The 18,867-nt window shown below is 46.2% G+C and overlaps 2 protein-coding genes across 2 annotated transcripts in view; both read right to left on the reverse strand.

Annotated features, from left to right (window-relative positions):
* Positions 1-5,831: 5,831 nt before the first annotated feature.
* nog3 (noggin 3) lies at positions 5,832-7,150 on the reverse strand. Its single transcript, XM_026178513.1, has one exon. The coding sequence runs from the start codon at positions 6,941-6,943 to the stop codon at positions 6,362-6,364; it is 582 nt and encodes a 193-aa protein (XP_026034298.1). The 5' UTR covers positions 6,944-7,150; the 3' UTR covers positions 5,832-6,361.
* A 5,688-nt stretch (positions 7,151-12,838) lies between these two features.
* ankfn1a (ankyrin repeat and fibronectin type III domain containing 1a) overlaps positions 12,839-18,867 on the reverse strand; it is a 108,321-nt gene continuing 102,292 nt past the window's right edge. Inside the window, exons 23-26 of the mRNA XM_026177781.1 lie at positions 18,275-18,497; positions 18,005-18,197; positions 16,934-17,697; positions 12,839-16,499 (exon numbers count right to left, since the gene is read on the reverse strand). Of these exons, the coding sequence (XP_026033566.1) occupies positions 16,956-17,697; positions 18,005-18,197; positions 18,275-18,497 (1,158 nt within the window). The 3' untranslated portion in view covers positions 12,839-16,499; positions 16,934-16,955. The remainder of the gene's footprint in view (positions 16,500-16,933; positions 17,698-18,004; positions 18,198-18,274; positions 18,498-18,867) is intronic.

Genomic DNA, 18,867 nt, shown 5'->3' on the forward strand with positions numbered 1-18,867 from the left:
CTAGGTGACTCAGCACCGAGTGGAGGGTGATGGCATCTTCTGTGAATCTGTTTGCACGGTATGCAAACTGGTGGGGGTCGAATTCTGGGGGGAGGTAATCCTTGGTGTGCTGAAGGACTAGTCTCTCAAAGCATTTCATGATTACGGGTGTGAGGGCCACAGGGCAATAATAGTTCAGGCTGGTGATGGGAGACTTCTTTGGTACTGGGATGATTGTGGCTGATTTTAGACAGGATGGGATGGCTGCTTCATCCAGTGAGAGGTTGAAGATTCTGGTGGAGATGAGGGTGAGCTGGTGGCCACATGGTCTTAGCACTTTACCACGTATTCCGTCTGGACCGGCCGCCTTCCTGGGGTTCACTGCTAGGAACACACATCTGACATCGTGCTCCGTTACAGTGAATGGAGCGGTGCAGGAACCAGGTGAGGATGAGGATGGGAGCAGGGCTGAGGCAGATGAATGCTGCTGTTGTGGTGTTTCAAAGCGGGCGAAGAAGCTGTTTATTTCCTCTGCCAGCTGCACACTCAGGTTTTCTGTTTTCACAGTTCTGCCTCTGTGGTTTATGATGTCGATTATTCCATGCCATGTGTTGTTGCTGGACAGGTGGGACCCCTTTTCAGGTCAGCTCGAGCAGACCTGTACAGAGCTCTGTCAACAGACCTAAAGTCGGCATTGTGGGCTTTGAGGAGTGTGCAGACCTCGCCGGTCATCCAGGGTTTTTGGTTTGGGAAAACCTGAATGCTTTTGTCCACAGTCACATTTGCAATACAGAACTTGATATAGTCCAGTACTGATCCTGTGAATGTTTCTAATGCAATATATTAAACTTTACCAATGTAACGCTGCCAAATCAATTTTGAAAATATCTGTGGATTTTGTATTGAAAAATGCAGGTATCTTTCAGATTTATTTTTATGTTATCAAAAATGTATTAAAAGTATAAGCATGAAAAATTACAAGAGTGCAATAAAAAATATAACCAAACAAGCTTAATTTACAGTTTGAAATACAGAAGATAATGAAAATATATAATAATCCCCATATCCAAGTATCAAGACGTGTAAAAACAATTTACATTCTTTCCTCAGTTTCTATTAATAAGACTTAAATTTACATGAAATTATTCAAAATTATATACATTATTCATAAGGAGACAAAGAATTCAGAAACAACATGGAGAATGTCTTGATGCACGCTCAATCATCCAGGTAATTAAATCCCTAAAGGTTGATTCTGTTCATCTGGACGTAGCGTTTTCAATGGGAGAAAAGTTTTGTCACTCATCCAGGTGACTTCTGCAGTCTCAGCTGACTGCAGGTTTCCCTAATCTTATAATACTAATAATAATAATGGATTCCATTTATAAAGCGCTTTTCGAGACCCTCAGAGCGCTTTACAAATCCACTATTCATTCACACACTGGTGGAGGCAGCTACAGGTGTAGCCACAGCTGCCCTGAGGCAGACTGACAGAATCCAGGCTGCCATATCGCACCATCGGCCCCTCTGGCCAACACCAGTCGGTTTTAGATGAAGTGTCTCGCCCAAGGACACAACGACCGAGACTGTGGGAGCCGGGGCTCAAACCGGCAACCTTCCGATTACAAGACGAACTGCCAACTCTCATTATGCAATGTACTGTTTAAAAGAAAACCCTTTTTTTTTGCCTTGACAACATACATTCATCTTCATTTCAAATAAGTAGTTATTTTTCACACAGAGAGCAATACCACTCTCCAGCCTCTGCTGTCCAAAACTCTGTATTCATCTGGAGGCACTGTGTGTGAAACCACTTTAAATAGCTCTCATGCAGGAACAAAGATATTGTATAAAATGAAGTGAGGGAATGGAGCTATAAATAGATTAATATAGAGATATGAAAATAAACTTATATATAGACATAGGAACACAAGTTTTAACGTTAATGTAATATAAGCATACAGGTGTCTAAGCAAACATTGTGGCATACAAAGTGAGAGTGCAGTGAGTCATGTTTATTCCTGTTCAGTATGTGTCTGACACAAGTGGATGAATGAAAAAGTCTGACAGCAGCAGCAACAACAGACTATGCCTTCCTGATGACTTTCTATCCGTTTACATCTTTTTCTTTGATGCCTGTATCCCAGCTTGAAGAGTCCTGGACCCTTTTTCTAGTCAGTGGGTGTGTGGGCAGACAACTCTGGCTTGTCACCCAGTTGGATTTCCTGGTATTTGTAAGATGGCACTATCTACAAATCAGGACACATTAACTATGATATTAAAAAATGACATGATGACATAGTCCTAGGTCAGTTTACCAAGCATTTCTCAGCTTTGTTCTTTATAGTTCTGTTCATCATATCATTGCTTGTGAGTCCTGGATTATTTGATGGTATGTTTACATTATGTATTCTTTTGTTTTCAGTTCCATGTTGCTTTTAAGTGTAGTTCTTCTTCAGCGTTCCACAAGTGGATGGAAGACTTGTGAAAACACTCTAGTGTTAAAGCCAGTCTTGTCTTCATGTCTGAAGTACATTATTCTATTCTATTCTATTCTATTTATAGTAAGTAAGTAAACTTTATTTATTAAGCGCTTTTCGCAGACAGGCAATCACAAAGCGCTGTACACAAATATTAAAATATTAAAATAAACAATAAAATCAATAGACATTATACACAATGTAAAAGATCAAATGTAAATAATGTAAAAAAAATAAAATAAAATATGTAGATCAACAAAAGGCTTGTTTGAACAGAAGAGTTTTTAACTGTTTTTTAAAAGAATCCACAGAGTCAAGCAAACGTAACTGTAGTGGTAAACTGTTCCACAGCCTTGGTGCAACAGACTGAAAAGCTCCGCCCCTTTTGTCTTCAATCGTGTACGGGGAACAACTAAGAGACTCTGAGTCTGTGAGCGGAGATGACGAGCGCCAAATCACAACAACAGTCACATAAAGACACTTTATGTTGCTGGGTAAAAACGCAACAATAATACAAAGAAAACCCCAACAATTTAAGTACCCATATGAGCTAACATTTAGTGTGAGTGGGAAGGAAAAACTCCATTTGAAGAGGTAGAAACATCTGGCAGAAACAGGCTCAAGGAGAGACAGCCATCTACTGTGACTGGCTGAGGTTGATGAAAAGGAGACAGGACAACATACACACTGTGCAAGAGATATTAACTAATGATTAAATGCAGAGAGGTGTAGAAACACAGAACGAGCAAAGAAGGAAAAAATTCATACATGATGGGAAGCCCACCGTTCCTAGGCTTATTGCAGCACAAATAAGGGAAGATTCAGGGTCACCTGATCCACTATAACTGTATTATTTGTCAAAATGGAGGGTTTTAATGCTAATCTCAAAAGCAGAGACGGGTGTTTGTCTTCTGAATTAATATAGAATAGAATAGAATAGAATTCAACTTTATTATCCACAGAAGAGAGGTCTAAGAGATGAAGACTTACCGTTCAACCTTAAAATTCTATAGGAACCACAAGTACACCTAATACTCCAAAATTAAAATCTGGATTTCATTTTTTTTTTTTTTTTTTTTGTGTCCTGTTTGGATCTTTAGCATCAGAATTGTTGTCTTAAGGCCAAGAAAGATGCCAAGTGGATTTATTTTACCAAGTGGATCATCATGGCCTTGCCATATTGGTCCATTTGATTGACCTTTATTATAATTATGAATTTATTTTATTTTCAGTTGCTACAAACGGGACAGACATGACTGGGGGATAGGACAGGGAGAAAGAATGAAAGAAAGAGAGGGAGAGAAAGAAAACCAAAGGGGAGAAGAGACGGTGAGAAGGAGGGGGAAGAAAGAAAAACAAAACAAAAAAACAAACAAACACCTGGGTCACCTGTATGGAGAAAAAAAACAGAAGAGAAAGCAAACAACAAAGAGCAACATAATAAAAAAAACGGCACCATCACAATGAACTAGCTAGCAGTAGATATCAGTAGATACTAAATAATAAACGATATTGTGCAGCACGCAAGATAGACGGCGCACAATGTGCTTTGAGGCAGCAGCCAAGAAAGCTGTAGTCCGCGTCTGTGAATACCCGTGTGTACACCTGTGTGCACACCTGTGTGGATCAGCATGCTTGCATTCCAAAGGTTTCTCCATGTAATGATCTGCTAGAGGGTGTGGGGGGGCCACAGCCCCATCCTCCAGGGCATGAAGCAGGTATGGAGGAGATCAAAACTCCAGACATCCAGAGGCCCCCAGAACACAAGAGACCAAGGAAGACCAACAGAGGGGCAGCCGCGCCACTGTCCCAGAAAGAGCTGAGGAGAGTCCCAGATGAGGGCTCACTCAGCAGCTGCGGAGCAGAAGCCAGGGGGAGTTGCAGTGACGCGCCCGTGAGCTCCGCCGGCAGCCAGCTGTACCTGAGTGACCGAGCCCCAGGCCGAGAGGCCGGGGGCACCCCACCTCCGAAGTGGCCCGAGCGAGCCCCAGGCTCCAGGCCCCGATAAGCGGCCGCCAAGGAGTGAGCCGGTGTGAGTCTGGATTTCAAAGCGAGTCAGTGAAGACAAGCAAATATGCTGTCTCTTCATAGTCCCTGTCATGACTCTCTCAGCGGCACTTTTGATCCATCAATATTAAACAATTATTAAACCTGGCCCAGAGGTACAGTAGGTGTCCCAGAGAAGGAACATGTTGAAAGTTGGACCTCAACTATTCAGGATGATTTTTAATGAATTTTTGAAATTTCCATAATTGTATTGGCTGTGTTGGGCTGTTCCATTGTAATTTGTGTGCGCGCGCGCACGTGTGCGCGGGTCTAGCCTTTCAATCAGGATATAAAGCGAAAAGGCGCTACCGTAAAGACTGGTGTAAAAGCGCAAGGAAATTTATGCGGCGGAGAAGAAGCGGCTGGCTTGACCGCGGCTCACAAATGACGGCTCACTTTACCGCGGTTCAAAGCTCAGGGTCACTGATTGTGTCAGTGGGTCCGGGAGGTTTTTCAGTGATCTGCGAGCTCCTGGACTGATGCTGTTTCTCACATTTTTACTGATTTCCTTGGTTTAAAGTCTTTGTGCTACGCAAACCACTCAAACTTGATGTTTTCTAATATTTCGCAGTGATTTACAGACACAGATCTGTGGCAGCGACCGCACAGAGAAGCTTCTCGTCTCTGAGCCGCTGCTGCAGGTTTTAAACTGAAACTAAATGAGCGTTAAATCGTTTGGATCAAAGCTTCTTCCTGCTCTCAAACATTTTACACTTTCAGCTCTTTTGTTTTTGAGGATTTGCTGTTTTTTCAACAATACAAAGTTTTTTTTATTCCAAACTGCATCCTGACATCACCCTCACTCACTAATGTTTTCAAAGTTTTTCAGGATTTTAGAGAGAAAACGGACATAAAGACAACAAACAATAAAACTATATCAAAGGTTCAGACTGAAGCTGAATGCGTGACGTGAATCTGATGAGAAGTCGCGCACGTATTTCTGATGGACAATAATCAGCTGGATTTATAGAATTTAATCTTTCAATCTTAATCTTCAACCTACAGGAAGAACATAAAGAAAATCTGTAGCTGTTCAGCAGCAGCAGCGGCACAGGTGTGCGCTCCACCTGAATACGTGCAGAGGAAAGCCTGCTGGAGCCGTCCACCGCCCCTCCATCCTCCCTGCTGCCTGTGAGCGGAAACTCTGGTTTAAATAACACGATCCCACATTATTCATGTTAGTTTTAACTCATTCGTACCGAAACGACGTTCTTGTCTTGCTCAGCGATTGTTTCGTGAACAGGAAGCGTTCAGCGTCTCTATTAAACACAAACATTTAAACACAACACAGATATAAAACTGCTAAAACGCTGCCACCTTGTGGTAAATGTGTTTATTTCTCCAAAGAAATGACAAGAATAAATCACTGATAATAAACGATAATAATTTTCTCGGTTACATCATTTAGCTGGAATCTGCAGGTTTTCCTTTAACAAACATTTCCACCTTAAATCAAGCAGAAAAAAACACGTAAAGTCACCTGAATGTGACAAATGTTCCTGCGGCGCTGCTCGTTTCCACCCATTTGTACTTTTCTGAGGACATAAAACAGATTCTGGATCTTTTGCATTGATCTTATTCTGAGCAGACTGACTCCACGTGGACCCGCAGGCGCGCGCCGGTCTGTGGATCCGCAGGCGCGCGCTGCGTTCAGGGTTTTGGCTGCTGTGACAGAAAACATTTTACATTTCTTGCAAAAACAAATTTGACACTTTTTTGTTTCTCGAACAGAAGACAAAGTCAAACACGTGATTTTACAGGATGCCGTGATGAATAAATAAAACCAGTCTGTTCTCTGCTGTCCACGCCTGTGATGATGTCACGTACAGGTGTGATGCGGGTGTGAGTGGAGAGTCTCAGCTCGGGCAAGCGCACTTGCACTCAGATATGAGTGGGTACTGCACCGGGATCCACGCGCACCGGAGCGCGTTCCTGCGCCGGCAGCGCCACCGCAGCAGGGTCACGTGCGCGGCTCTGGCGGGCGTGCACAGCATGCCCTCGGGCACCGAGCACGAGCGCTTGTTGGAGCAGCTGCCCACTTTCACGTAGCGCGGCCAGAAGCGCGCGCCCAGGTCACTCCAGGCGTGCTGCACCGGGCACGCGGCACGCGCCCACAGCCACTGTTGCAGCCGGCGGCGCAGCTTCCGGCCGCGCGGCGGTTCCGGGACCCCCGGGGAGTCCGGGGGCTCCTGCGGCGGGGATGCGGACATGAAGCGCGGGTCGAAGCGGGCTCCCAGCAAGCCACGCAGCTCCGTGACGTTCAGGTCCCGCTCCGTGGGGTCCAGCGCTGGGTCCGGGTCCTCCTGCAGAGCCTCCACCGGTAGACCGTCCCCGGGGACCGGCCGCAGCAGGAAGCAGTGCTGACACGCCCCCTCCTCCGTCCCAAAGCCTACGGAGAGCACGAGCGCCAACACGGCCAGGAGGGAAGAGGGCTCCATGTCCACGAGCCACACCCCCACGCAGGTATCCAGAAAGACCTTAGCAACCGTAAGAGCGCGCGGGGCGCAGAGACGGGTCCGCGCAGTCCGTGTCCAGGTCCACGGCGCGCGGGACTCCACGCGCGGTCCGCATGCTGCTGCTGGTTCTCCCGAAGCCCGAGTGAAGCCTCCGCTCGCTGCAGCCAGATATCCTGCAGGGTGCTGATGTCATCCACGCCGGGCCCACCCCCTCCCTAGATACTCCAAGTTCACGCACAAGCGCGTGACCGCGAGGAGGAGGAGGAGAGGAAAGCACCAGGAAGAATCCACGCGTGATGACGGTGAGCTCATAAAGTCAGCACAGACATGAAGTAAAAGCGCGAGTGGTACAAATACTCCAAAGTACTGTGGAAGTACTCACATGCCACTTGGCTGCAGGGGTGTATTTAGCTGAGGTGCCCCCCCCCCCACAGCTTTGAAAGGAATGTAACTCAGTACATTTACTGCCAGTTACTCTGCTACTTTCTGCTTTCACTCCAATATTTTCTATGTAAATATTTTAGAGGTTAATTCCTGTAGTTTTTGCAGATCAGTTGAATCATTACAGAGCAGCTACACAAACATCTGGAAGAGGCTTTGCACAGGATGTGGACTCATCTGCACCCTGAACCTGAACCTTGAGGGGTCAAATGTCGCTTTTGATTTGACATTTACCTGTTAAATCAACTGTTTACCTTGTTTAGTAAATGCAAATAAATAGATTTGCATTTAAGAAATATAATAAATATAAATGGTAAATGGCCTGCATTTGTATAGCGCTTTACTCAGTCCCTCAGGACCCCAAAGCCCTTTATACTACATCCAGTCATCCACCCATTCACACACTGGTGACGGCAGCTACACTGTAGCCACAGCTGCCCTGGGGCGCACTGACAGGGCACACATTATTATATATATAGATATAGATATAACACATTGTAAATTTCAAAACATGCACAGAACTGCAGAACAGCAGCTGTCCCAAATCTGTAAACTCTGTTAATATCAGTTTCTTTCTCTTGCTGTCACTCCTCACAAACCTGTTCAGTGAGCACCTCCTGCTGCTGTCCTCAGGAAACCCCGTTTTTACTGTTGTTTATATAAAGCAGGACATTTGTTACAGAAGGTTCATTCAGATTAACATCTTCTTTATGTCTTCATGTTTATGTCTTTTGTCACATTCATTACTGCCGGTGACGACGTGCAGCAGACTCTCGTCAGTCCCCTCAGCCTGAAAATGTGAGGAAGGGTCGTGAAGTCAGAGTGGACATCAGGCGGAAGCTGAAGTGGTGCGGTGAGAGCTCTGCGATCGCCACCCTGACGGAGTCTTCAGGTCAAGCAGCGTGGAGCACTACTTCCTGCCAGGATTCCCAACAGGAAGCAGCGTGGACACCTGTAAGCCAACAGCTCGCTGGGACTCATGTGACAGGCTTCAGACACGCCTCTTTAATGAACGCAGCCCAGGAGGCTTAAAGCAGCGCTCCATTTATTTCTGCCTCCTTACCTGCTGGTGACGAGGCAGCAGCAATGTTTTTGTTTCATGCTGTTTTATTTCCGCTGTCAGCTTCATCGTTACCGACTCTGTAAACCTGACACTGAACCTCCAGCTTCACTTCATAAACTTCGCTTTGAAAGGTGATTTCTGAATTCATAAAGTTATTATTCTCATGTACATATCAGGTGTTTTAGAAAGAGACCTCCAAACAGGACAAAAATAAATGTCTTACATACAGCTGATCGTTCACACCACACGAATGATCACTAGATACTGTGTAATACTCAGAGACTGCAGCTGTGGACAGAATAAACCTGATTGTGCAGGTGGAAAGATGCTGAGTTCAAACTGTGACTCTGAAGATCTTGATGGATGACAAAGATGTTGATTTATGGTTTTTATCCACGTCCAGCTCTGCAAGGTTCCCTAAACAGTCGAGGTTTTCTTTGTGACCCCTGCCGCCCTCCCACCTCCGGCTCCTGCTGAATTTTGGGTAATTTTGTGGCCGGTGGCAGCATGTGACGGGCGCCATTAAACTGTCATATCTGTGTGGGGAGGAAGTCAGCGGCAGTGAGATAAGATAAGACTGCCTCTCTTTGTAAACCTTTTATCCCTCGCTTCCACATCGGGGTCCACAGAGGAGCCCCGGGGGACTCGAGTCCACGCTGCGATGGATGCAGAGCACCTCAAGCACCTTTCAGGTCGGAGGGAAAGGCACCAGCGAGCTCTGAGGAACCGTCTGAGCTTCACATCTGGTGAAAAAAAACACATTTGGTTCAAACATCAGCTCAGACGACAGCTTCACTCCTTCATGTCCCAAATAAGAGCATTACTGACGCGTCCAGATCGAGAAAGTCGTAAAATGGTTTGTCGTTGCGTCGGCTGTCATGCTCAGGGAGCTAACCCTCACAGCGACTTCACCGTTCATGGCTGAGAGCATGAATCAAATCACGAAATGATGAAATCCTCGGGTCTTTAAACTCATCACAGTGCAAATATTTTAACCTCTGCTAACCTGCCCCACAGCATGAGGAGGATTTAACTCCAGATCTTTCTTCATGTATCTGGTGATGTTTTGAGCAAACCTGGTGAAGAGCAGTGCTCGAGTTTTTCTTTCCCACTGTCGCCGAGTGTTTGATAGTTTCTCTGTATTACTGAAGCGTCTTTAACCCTATAAAACGAATTTAGGTGGCTGTTGATGTGACCGACTCTGAAATTGTATTTTTATCCTTTTGGATAAAAGGAGGCCAAACATCCTGAAGAACCTAAAAAAACTCGTCCGATTATTTTAAACTCAGGTGTAAAAACCTGAACTTTGAATCCCGGCAGAGCAGTTTTCATTCATTCTGCAGCTCGAGCTGTTGTTGTTGTTGCTGACGTGATGGGAGTCGCGTCCTTGGTCTTCTCTGTGATTGTGGAAACGTGGAAAATGGACCTTTGAGACCGTTTCCGTCCTCCTGCTTTCACTTTGAAGCCAAACACGCACTCGTGCTTTTATTGACGCATCAGTCAGGATTTATTGGGGAAATTGAGGAGATTTAACAGGTAAATTTATTCAGTGTGTTCTGCTTTAAAGCGATCAGAAAAACATCTGTTTGCACGTCTGTGCTTCGACTCGTGTGTCCGGGGTTCAGCTTCTTTGAAACAATAATTCTGGCGGTGGGAGGGCGGGGCTGAAACCTCTGATAACGGCCCGTTTCGTGTCTGTTTTTTTGCGCTTGACCTGATCCCGCCACCTTGAAGCCTTCGCGCCCAAATGGACCGTCCAAATTGCCCTGGTCATCTCACCATCAAAGCCAGAATTACACCAACAACAAACAACAGCTCCCCGCTCCCGGTTTTATCTGGCCGGGTCACGGACGAAGCAGCCGGCCTGTTTCTCCTTCATCCTGGGAGGCCCTTTGATTCGTTATTAAGATTACGCTAACGTTATATTTGAACATCAGAGGAGCAGTTAGGACCTGCAGGAGTCCCGACTAAAGGCTGGAAACCCACTGATCCACTGCGCTGGGCCGTATCGCAGCCCGGCTTCGGAAAATCAAAGGAAAACGTGATTCAGAACATGTGGATCTGTCTGTAGTGGAAAGACGAGGGAGGAACACAGCGGCTAAATGGAAACTATGGAGAATGCTAATGGCACTACGAGGCTTTTGATGATAAGTGAATGAGAAGGTGACGTAATGTTTTTACCCCAAAAGCCTCGAGGACACCGAGAAGAGTGAACTCCAGAAGTGGGAGTTTGATGGAAAAGCAGGAAACAGAAGGATTATTACAGCACGTTCACATCAGCCGCAACATCTGCTCATATAGGAGACTTTGAAAGGAAAAACAGATTCAAATACAAAACAATACACTTCAACATTACAGAGGCGGCTTAAAGAGGACCGAGTGTTCTCGAGGGTCGGCGTCAGAGGCCGAGGACAGAGCCGCCGTTCGAGTTCCCGTAGTCGGACAGGAAGTGGTTGCACTTCAGCCGGAGTGCAGCAGGGGGCGTTTACGTGGAGAGTCATGAGTGACTGGAAGTGAACGAGCTGAAAATGATCTCCACCTGCTTCGTCATTTAAAACTACAGCAGGCGCATGGCTTCATTACTGCAGAGCCTTTGCTTTCCACCTTAAAGCACCTGCAGGCCTGTTGTGAACAGCTGTTAAATAAATGAAGTTAAATTGAATCCACACATTTTGTTTTAATTTTCATGAATCATAGCATGTCAAAGCATCGGCGTCCTTTAGCGATTTTGCCCTCAAACACTGGTCAGTGACGGGTTCGGGACAGGACGTCGTCCCTCCACGGCGCCTGTTTCAGACCATAATAACGTTTCCACCAAGCGTCGGTAACAGCAGGCGCTGCGATGAAACGGACACTTGTTCTCTAATTTCACTGAAACATTCTGCTCCACTGTCAGAAACATGGAGCTGTTGTCACGACCTGCGGGATCGGCAAAATCAGCATCTCTTCACTCTTAGCCCCCCTTCTCTTCTCTTTTTCCTCTCCCCTGTTTTGCTGGGGCGGAACTCATGGCGGCTTCACGCCCTCGGTCCACGCCTTCCTGGATTGGGAACACCTGGGCCTCATCAGACCAGCTGGTATATTAGGAGGAGATCAGCTGTTCAATGCTGGATTGTTGTGAAGGCTCTTGTCAGTACACACCTAGCTCAAGTTTCCCGTGCCTCTGTCCCAGAGACTTAACGTGTTCCCAGATTCCCCGGACCCATCCCCGTGTTTCCCCGTGTGGAGTGTGGAAGGAGTGACAGGTCGCTAGCGGAGTGGAGAGAGGCTGTTCTGAGCGCGTGTGTGATTTCCCCGTTTTCCCTGGAGCCCTGCCCCTCACGTCTTGTATATAGCACTAACCTCGCACCGTCTGTACATACACTTGGTGAAGATCTGTAAATAAACTATCTCTGTTTGAACGCTACCCAGGAGTCCTGCGAGTGGATCCTCTAAGCAACTCGTGACAGCTGTGGTGAAACTGAATGAAGGCCTGACGTCTGCTCAGCTCGCAGTCTGAGCTGCTGGACCGTCCTGCCTGCAGAGCGGCGATCCTGTGGCTTGGACCGACGCTCCTGAATGCTCCGGGAGCTCCAGCTGGAAAACTCCCTCCCAGCGGTGGTGTGAGATTCCAGCTGGTTCACACCCTCCCACACGGCGTCCTGTGACCGCAGCCGCCCGGCGTGCAGCTCAGGAGCTCGGCCGATTCCTCCAACACCTACGGGCTGACCTCCGAGAGACCACAAACACCGTCCACAGTGACGCTCGGTGGCTTTTTACTGTTCTACAGTTTAATACTCTGAGCTCAGAAACGTGAAACTGTGTTCATGCTTCCTCGCGCTGTGCCAGACTCTGTCATCCTTTGTTCTGACCTGTGATTCAGATTTTGCAGAGACAATAAATCCCTTCTAATCAGAGCTAAACCTGGTTCACAGCAAGACATGAATCTAATTTGAAGCCAGAATTAAATACAGTTGAAAGCTGACATTAAACCTGAATTAAAGCCTCCTTTAAGACACTTAAATCCAATTTGAGGTTGTATGAAGATTTAAAACCAGTTTTAAATGTGGTTTAGAGCCTGGATTAAACTTTTACTTAAAGCTCAGGTTAGACCTGATTTAAAGTTAAGCTTTAATTCAGATTGAACGCTGACATTAAGCTGTTATCATGTCTAAATTATTGAAAAACTTAATTACACTTACATTAAGCCCGATGGCAGCCAGTATAAAACCCGATTTAGAGTCACCATTAAACCAGACCTAATCCAGACTGCAGCTGCCTTAAACCCGAGCTTTCTGAAGCAAAGCTGTGACTGAACACACCACCTAAGGAATAAAGAGTGTTGTTTACCCAGAATGCCACAGGCACAGCGCACAAACCTCACAAACAGCAGGTGGCAGGTTGAAGTGCACGACATCAACATGAGTTTATTTCAGCTGGTAAAATACATCCATTCCTGTGAGGTTGCAAAATGTCAAAATGCATGAACACTTTTTGTAAAGCAGTCCATAAAAAACACGTCATCAACGTCTGCTGCGAATAAATAAAGTGGCATCAAAGTGAACGCAAAAGGCATTTTTAGATAAATGGAGGTGATCCAGAAATATACAAACAGAAGGTCGACTCGGCGTTTCTGAGTCCGCACATCACGACAAAATACCAGACGTGATAAAAACAGCAGAAAGAAAACATGAAGACAGAGTGAAATCAATAAAAACAAACAAAGTTTAGGCGTTCAGCCTTTCAGAATAAAAGCCTTTGTGAGACAAACAGGAGCCTCAAAATCAATAAACTCAACTTACTGTGGAGCGAGTCACCCGGCTGCTGCTTTCATTACTTTAATGAAGTGAAACTGTCTCCTTCCTGCTGTTTATTACAACTCTTATTTCCATAGCTGTAGCCAACACCTTTGTAGTCATCAGTCAAGTTTCCATCCAGCTTTCATGTTTTCAATTCAAGCATTAAATTCAAATAAAGAAATGTTGACGGAAACTTTTTACGGTGTTCCCCATTTGCAGTGTTTTTGAGTTTGATGAGGCATGGATGGAAATGACATTTCTAATGTAACGTTAGCTGGCGTCATCTTGTACTCGTACACAAGGAAACTAAAACTAGAATAGCCGTTTAACGTGAACGTCGACAGCTAAACACAAACATGACTTTTTGTAGAACTATCGAAATTCACAGTACGACACGCGGTGGGTTGAATTTTCGGGTCAAATACTCATCGAATGACTACGATCAGTCTTTATTAATTTTGCTTGTACATAATCAGAAGATGTGATGGCCACAGGTACAAAAACAAAATTTAAATCGTTATAAACTGGTTTAGCTTAAGGTCCTGTCCACATGTACACAGGCATTTAGTTAATGTGACTTTTTCTGGGCCTTTTGGTCCCAAAGTAAACATTTATTGTTTATAGTCTTTTGAGCTGCCAGCATTTTTATGCAGTGAGGCTTATATCGCCACCTGCTGGCACGCTCTTGATATTTTTCAAAAAGAAATCCTTGCTTTAAAAAATACCCGTGTATATGAGGACGTAGCCTAATGCTGACAGTCAGATGTTCGATACCAAAATCATGTCTCGTGTCAAGCTTCAGAACTGTTGGCAGATCCAGGAAACCTTTGTTAGTACTGACAGAAAATGCTGTAAATGTTTGAACTCCACTGAATAGCCGGTGTGACGTTACAGCTAGCTGGCTAACCGCCCTGCCTTTAATCCCTCTACGTTACCACATCTTTTAATTTAATGCTTTTGCTTCAACTCAATCGTCTTAGACTTAATAATGATAATTTTGCTAGCTGGCTAATTAGGATTCACAGTTTTCGCCCACAATAACATTGGCAAGCGGTCCTAGTTAGTTTAGCTAGCTTAAGTAACTAAATTGAATGCGTTAAAATAGTGGATAGATCGTAAAATTATCTGATAGTCCTGTTTGGCTAACCTATGTTCGTTACATAAAACTGGTGTTTCCTCTGGCTAATGCTAGCTAGTGCTCTAACATGAGCGTTCGTTTTGTCGTCATGTGGAGCCAAAAGATAAACATGACGTTCTTTGGATTTTTTAGGGAACTTTAGCCTATGAAATGACAGGTTACTGAGGTTTAACCATGTGACTTGTTCACCACTGTAGACACATGAGAATCATGGAGTCAGCGTAGATAATTATAAGACTTGAGACCAGTCTGAAACCATCTGCCATCCACCGGTTGTTTCCTGATCATTTCCAGACCAGTTGCGAGGGGTAAATGATTACTAAAGTGTCAGCCACGCAGGTCTACGGCCCGATCAGTGGTAACTAACCCTTGCTAAGGAAAATGTGCATTCTCCAACTGTCCAAAGTTCCTTGTGATGACTTTGGTTCCTAACATGTTGCTGCGGTCTTAGTCCGAATGGAAGAAACAGACCTGAAAACAAACACTGTCCAAAGTATGACACAAACCTTCTCCATCATTTCTGGTTCACATCGCACTTTTTCAAGTTTTACTACAGCCGGGCTAACAGTTAGCAAACATGAAAAACTACAGACAACCTGTGAGCAACAAGTGATCGCTAAGACATTTTTGGTGTTCCACCGTCTTGGCAACCCATTTCAACCAAAGACCTCAGGAACCAAGGCCAATCAGTTCGGGAATACACATTTCCATAGTAACCATGGTGGTTGCATCTCGCCCACGGCAGACGACGTGTTCATGACATCACGCGAGAAACCTCAATAATCCTGATTTTTAAATGACTTCAGCTTCCGTTCAGATATTGGCGATAACCTTTAGCACGGACATGATTTTGGTAACGATCTTCTCTGTAACTCTCAGTATGAAAACTAACAAATGATTTAACTACACCATGAGCTGTGCTAACGAGACAGCTGCAGCAGAAACGTGTTGGTACATTTATTGCGCGTCTGGTTGTAAAGCTGAAATCTTCAGACATCACTAAAGATCATCTGGAGACAGAATCAAACCTGTAAGCTGACGCCTTATCGTCAACCCTTTGTAGGACATTAAACTGACCTTTGTACAGTCACTGTGGTAGAAGCTGCCAGAGTTAATGCCCAATTTAATCAAATATTTAATTAGCTTTAATTCCATAATCGCTATGTGCAAACGTTAAAAATGCACTTTTAAAATACTGTGCATACGTTAAGAATCTGTGCATGTTCAAACCGCTCTCCACTCTACATCACTTCTCTACAACACAGATGGAGCTGCTGCAAGTTTTAAGTAAAAAAGAAAAAAACAGAAGAGAAAACACCGCCATCGTGGAAGAAGCTGAACAAGAAGTCAACAAAGACAGCACAAACACCGTCAGGTCTGACCACACGGCGAAGGCTAAACCGGAACCCACAGACTCCCTGACATCATCATGCCGAACGAGAAAGGAAGCACAAAATGGACGTAAAGCTTCAGTCAAAGATTAAAACAAACAAAAACAACACCACAGACTACTTCATGCCAACAAAATACAGCTCTGACTAGTCATCCACATTCCAGGTAAAATAGTTGGTCTTTAAACCTGAAAATATAAAAATACTTCATGTTTTAAGGTTTTAGTGGTCTTTGTTTAGTGACTGAGGCCGTTTCCGTGCTCAACACTCAGCGATTAATATATTTATATATATTTTCTTCTTTTTAACACCAGGACAGCACACAGGAGCAGCTCAGAACAACAGTGATTGAAAGACGGGATTGGATCGTCACAGACGGCCACGAACAAACAGGCTGAACCGTACATTCAAGTCGAGGGTGGGTATCCATGCTCTGAGGACGGGGTCCAAAAAATAACTCTAAACTGGGGATTTTTTCTTAAGCGCAACAATCAATCAAACCACCTTTTTTTCTTTTCTTTTTGTTGGTCGACATGCAGAGTCTTGTGCAAAGTTCCTGGTCGGAGAAGCAGTGCTTGGTTTGTCGTTGCATTGACTTTTTTTCCTGGGTAACAGTCGATGCCATGGGTTCTGAGGCGTGGCAGAGTTGAACCAGCAACTTTAGTTGAGTTTACAATCTGCGGAGGTCGGAGGGCAGCTCGTCAGCAACACGCCCGGCCAATCACCACTGTGGTAAAAAAAGGAAGGGCGGGGAATAGTTAGCTGAGATACTGTGAATAATGATGGATCTGAAACCTGCATTCTTTCTAATGTCCAGCAGGGGGCGACTCCTCAGGTCAACAGTATAAACAAATAGTTTCTCACAACTGTCGACTGTTACAGTATTGAATGTTTATACTGATCGTGACCAAAGTTTCCAATAATGAGCTCAGTGCAGTAATCTAAACACTGCAGTTACATGGCCCCGCCCACCTACTGTTTAGACCTTCTGTTTGTGAGAGGAAACCAATCAGAAGAGTGTTTGCTTAAAAGGGGAGGAGCTAAAACAGCTTGTTTCAGACAGAGGTTGGAATGCAGACTACCAGATAAAGAAGGATTATTATGAATTATGAATCATGAAAATCTGCTTAAGTAGAGAACAGGAAGTGACATCATGCCTACATATGTCTGAAGAACTTCTTCCTTAAAGCGTGCTGCTGAGGATCTCCGACACCTGGGAGTTGGTTTGGTCATCCGAGTCCACCTCCTGGGCGGTGGCTCCCTCTGGCTCCTCCCCCTCCACGACCACCGACACGCCTGCGGCCCTCACCTTCTCCATCACCACTGCCCCCTGCTCCTCCTCCTCCCACCCCCTCCTCTCGTGGCCTGGTGACAGCTCTTTGCAGGGCTCAACGAATATCCTGCGAACGTGCGGTCGCGGCTCCCGATGTCGGGTTTTGCGGCTCTCCAGGACACAGGAGGCGTGGCTGACATAGGTGGTGCCATCCGGGGAGGGCAGGTCCCTCGGCAGGGGCAGGTCGGGGTCGAGCTGCTTGGTGTAGATTCCCTCTGACAACGATCCGGTGTGACTCTCCCCGCTGTGGCCCCTGAGCCAGCGCTGGGGCCCACTGAAGTACTGCCCGCGGTGGCTCCTGGACAGGATCTTACGTTTGGCGGGTGGGTTGGCGAGGGTCCGGAGGGGGGCGGGGCCCTCGTGGTGGCTCTTTGAGAGCGAGAGGCCCTCCAGAGTCCGGGTGGTGTCAAACAGAGCCGGGGACAGGGGAAGATCTTTGGAGAACCTGGGGGAGAGGGGGAGGGAGGGTGAGGTGGGCAGGGTTCGAGAGCGAGAGGGCGCGCGAGGGAGGAGAGGTGAGGAGAGGGGAGCATCCTTAGGATCCTTCACCACGGGGGAGAGGGGGAGGTCTTTAGCCGGGCACACGCTATACCTGAGTGGAAACCATGAGGAAAGTAATCAGATTACCCAAACAACATGGAGGACCTGCTGGAGGATTGATACTGATGCTCAACAACTCAAAGAAGCTAAAATCTAAAGAAATGAAAACGATTCACTTCAGATGAAAACAAAAAACGTCATGTGACTCTGAGGGTGGGCCTGCGAGGTGATACCAGGTGTGCAGGGCGCATCCTAGTCAGGTAACAGCGCTGCGCTGTGGACTGACTCTGATCTACAGCCTGAAGTGATCAGTGCACGCACACGAAGACGTGCAGGGTTAAAGAAAGCGCACTAATCACCGGAGCTCGTTGATTTGGAGCACGTCCGGGGCGCTGCCGCCCAGCAAGCGCAGTGCCTGCTGGGACAGATCCTGGCCCGGAGAATAGAGCAGATCCAGGTCACGGGGGCTCAGGGCATCGCTGGAGTCATAGTCGCTGTCTGTGGGCAGGAACACCTCCGAGGATGCATCTTCATCTGAGCCCGGCAGCGACTCTAGATGACAGAGGATTAACGTTAGCTTTGAGTGCTTCTTGTTTTCCTGAAGTTTAATTTGTTGAGCGATGCCTCACCGCTGATGGCTTTCCTCCGGCGGAGCTCTGGGGAAGGAGACGGTGTGGGCAGGTAGTCCATGTTTGAGGAAGTGGAGTCTGTCTTCTGTTGACCGGAGTCACTCTCAGGAACGCTGGCATCCACCAAGCAGGTGATGGGCACGCCGCCTCGAGGCTGCTTGTAGCGTGCGTATTGTAGGGCGTCCGTAATCCAGCGAAGGTCCCGCCGCATCTCGTCCAGTTGCTACAGAGACGCAGAAAAAACAAGTTTAGCCCTCAAAAAGCTCGATGGGGGCTGCATGGAGCACAGCAGGAGTTACAGCTTTACTCAAATACCAGAGAGCTTTTCTGATGATCTACTCGTCTATGGCATCAGGCGATAACCACTGTGATGACTGAAGCCTGATTATGAAGAGTTTGGTTCTACTGTGAGAGATCTTACTGGGCTTCTTTCTGTCATAACAACATTACTGATGCTGAAAACTACATTCATGTATTTAACGGGACTTTTGAGCTCAGCTGTGGAAGTGGAACTTTATGAACAGGAGTCAGTCACAGGCGCCTCCTCTGACACTATCGAACAAACACGAGTGACAGTTTTTCTGTGGCGTGCA

This window comes from Astatotilapia calliptera, chromosome 8 (genome assembly GCF_900246225.1).
Source record: "Astatotilapia calliptera chromosome 8, fAstCal1.2, whole genome shotgun sequence".
Lineage (NCBI taxonomy): Eukaryota > Metazoa > Chordata > Actinopteri > Cichliformes > Cichlidae > Astatotilapia > Astatotilapia calliptera.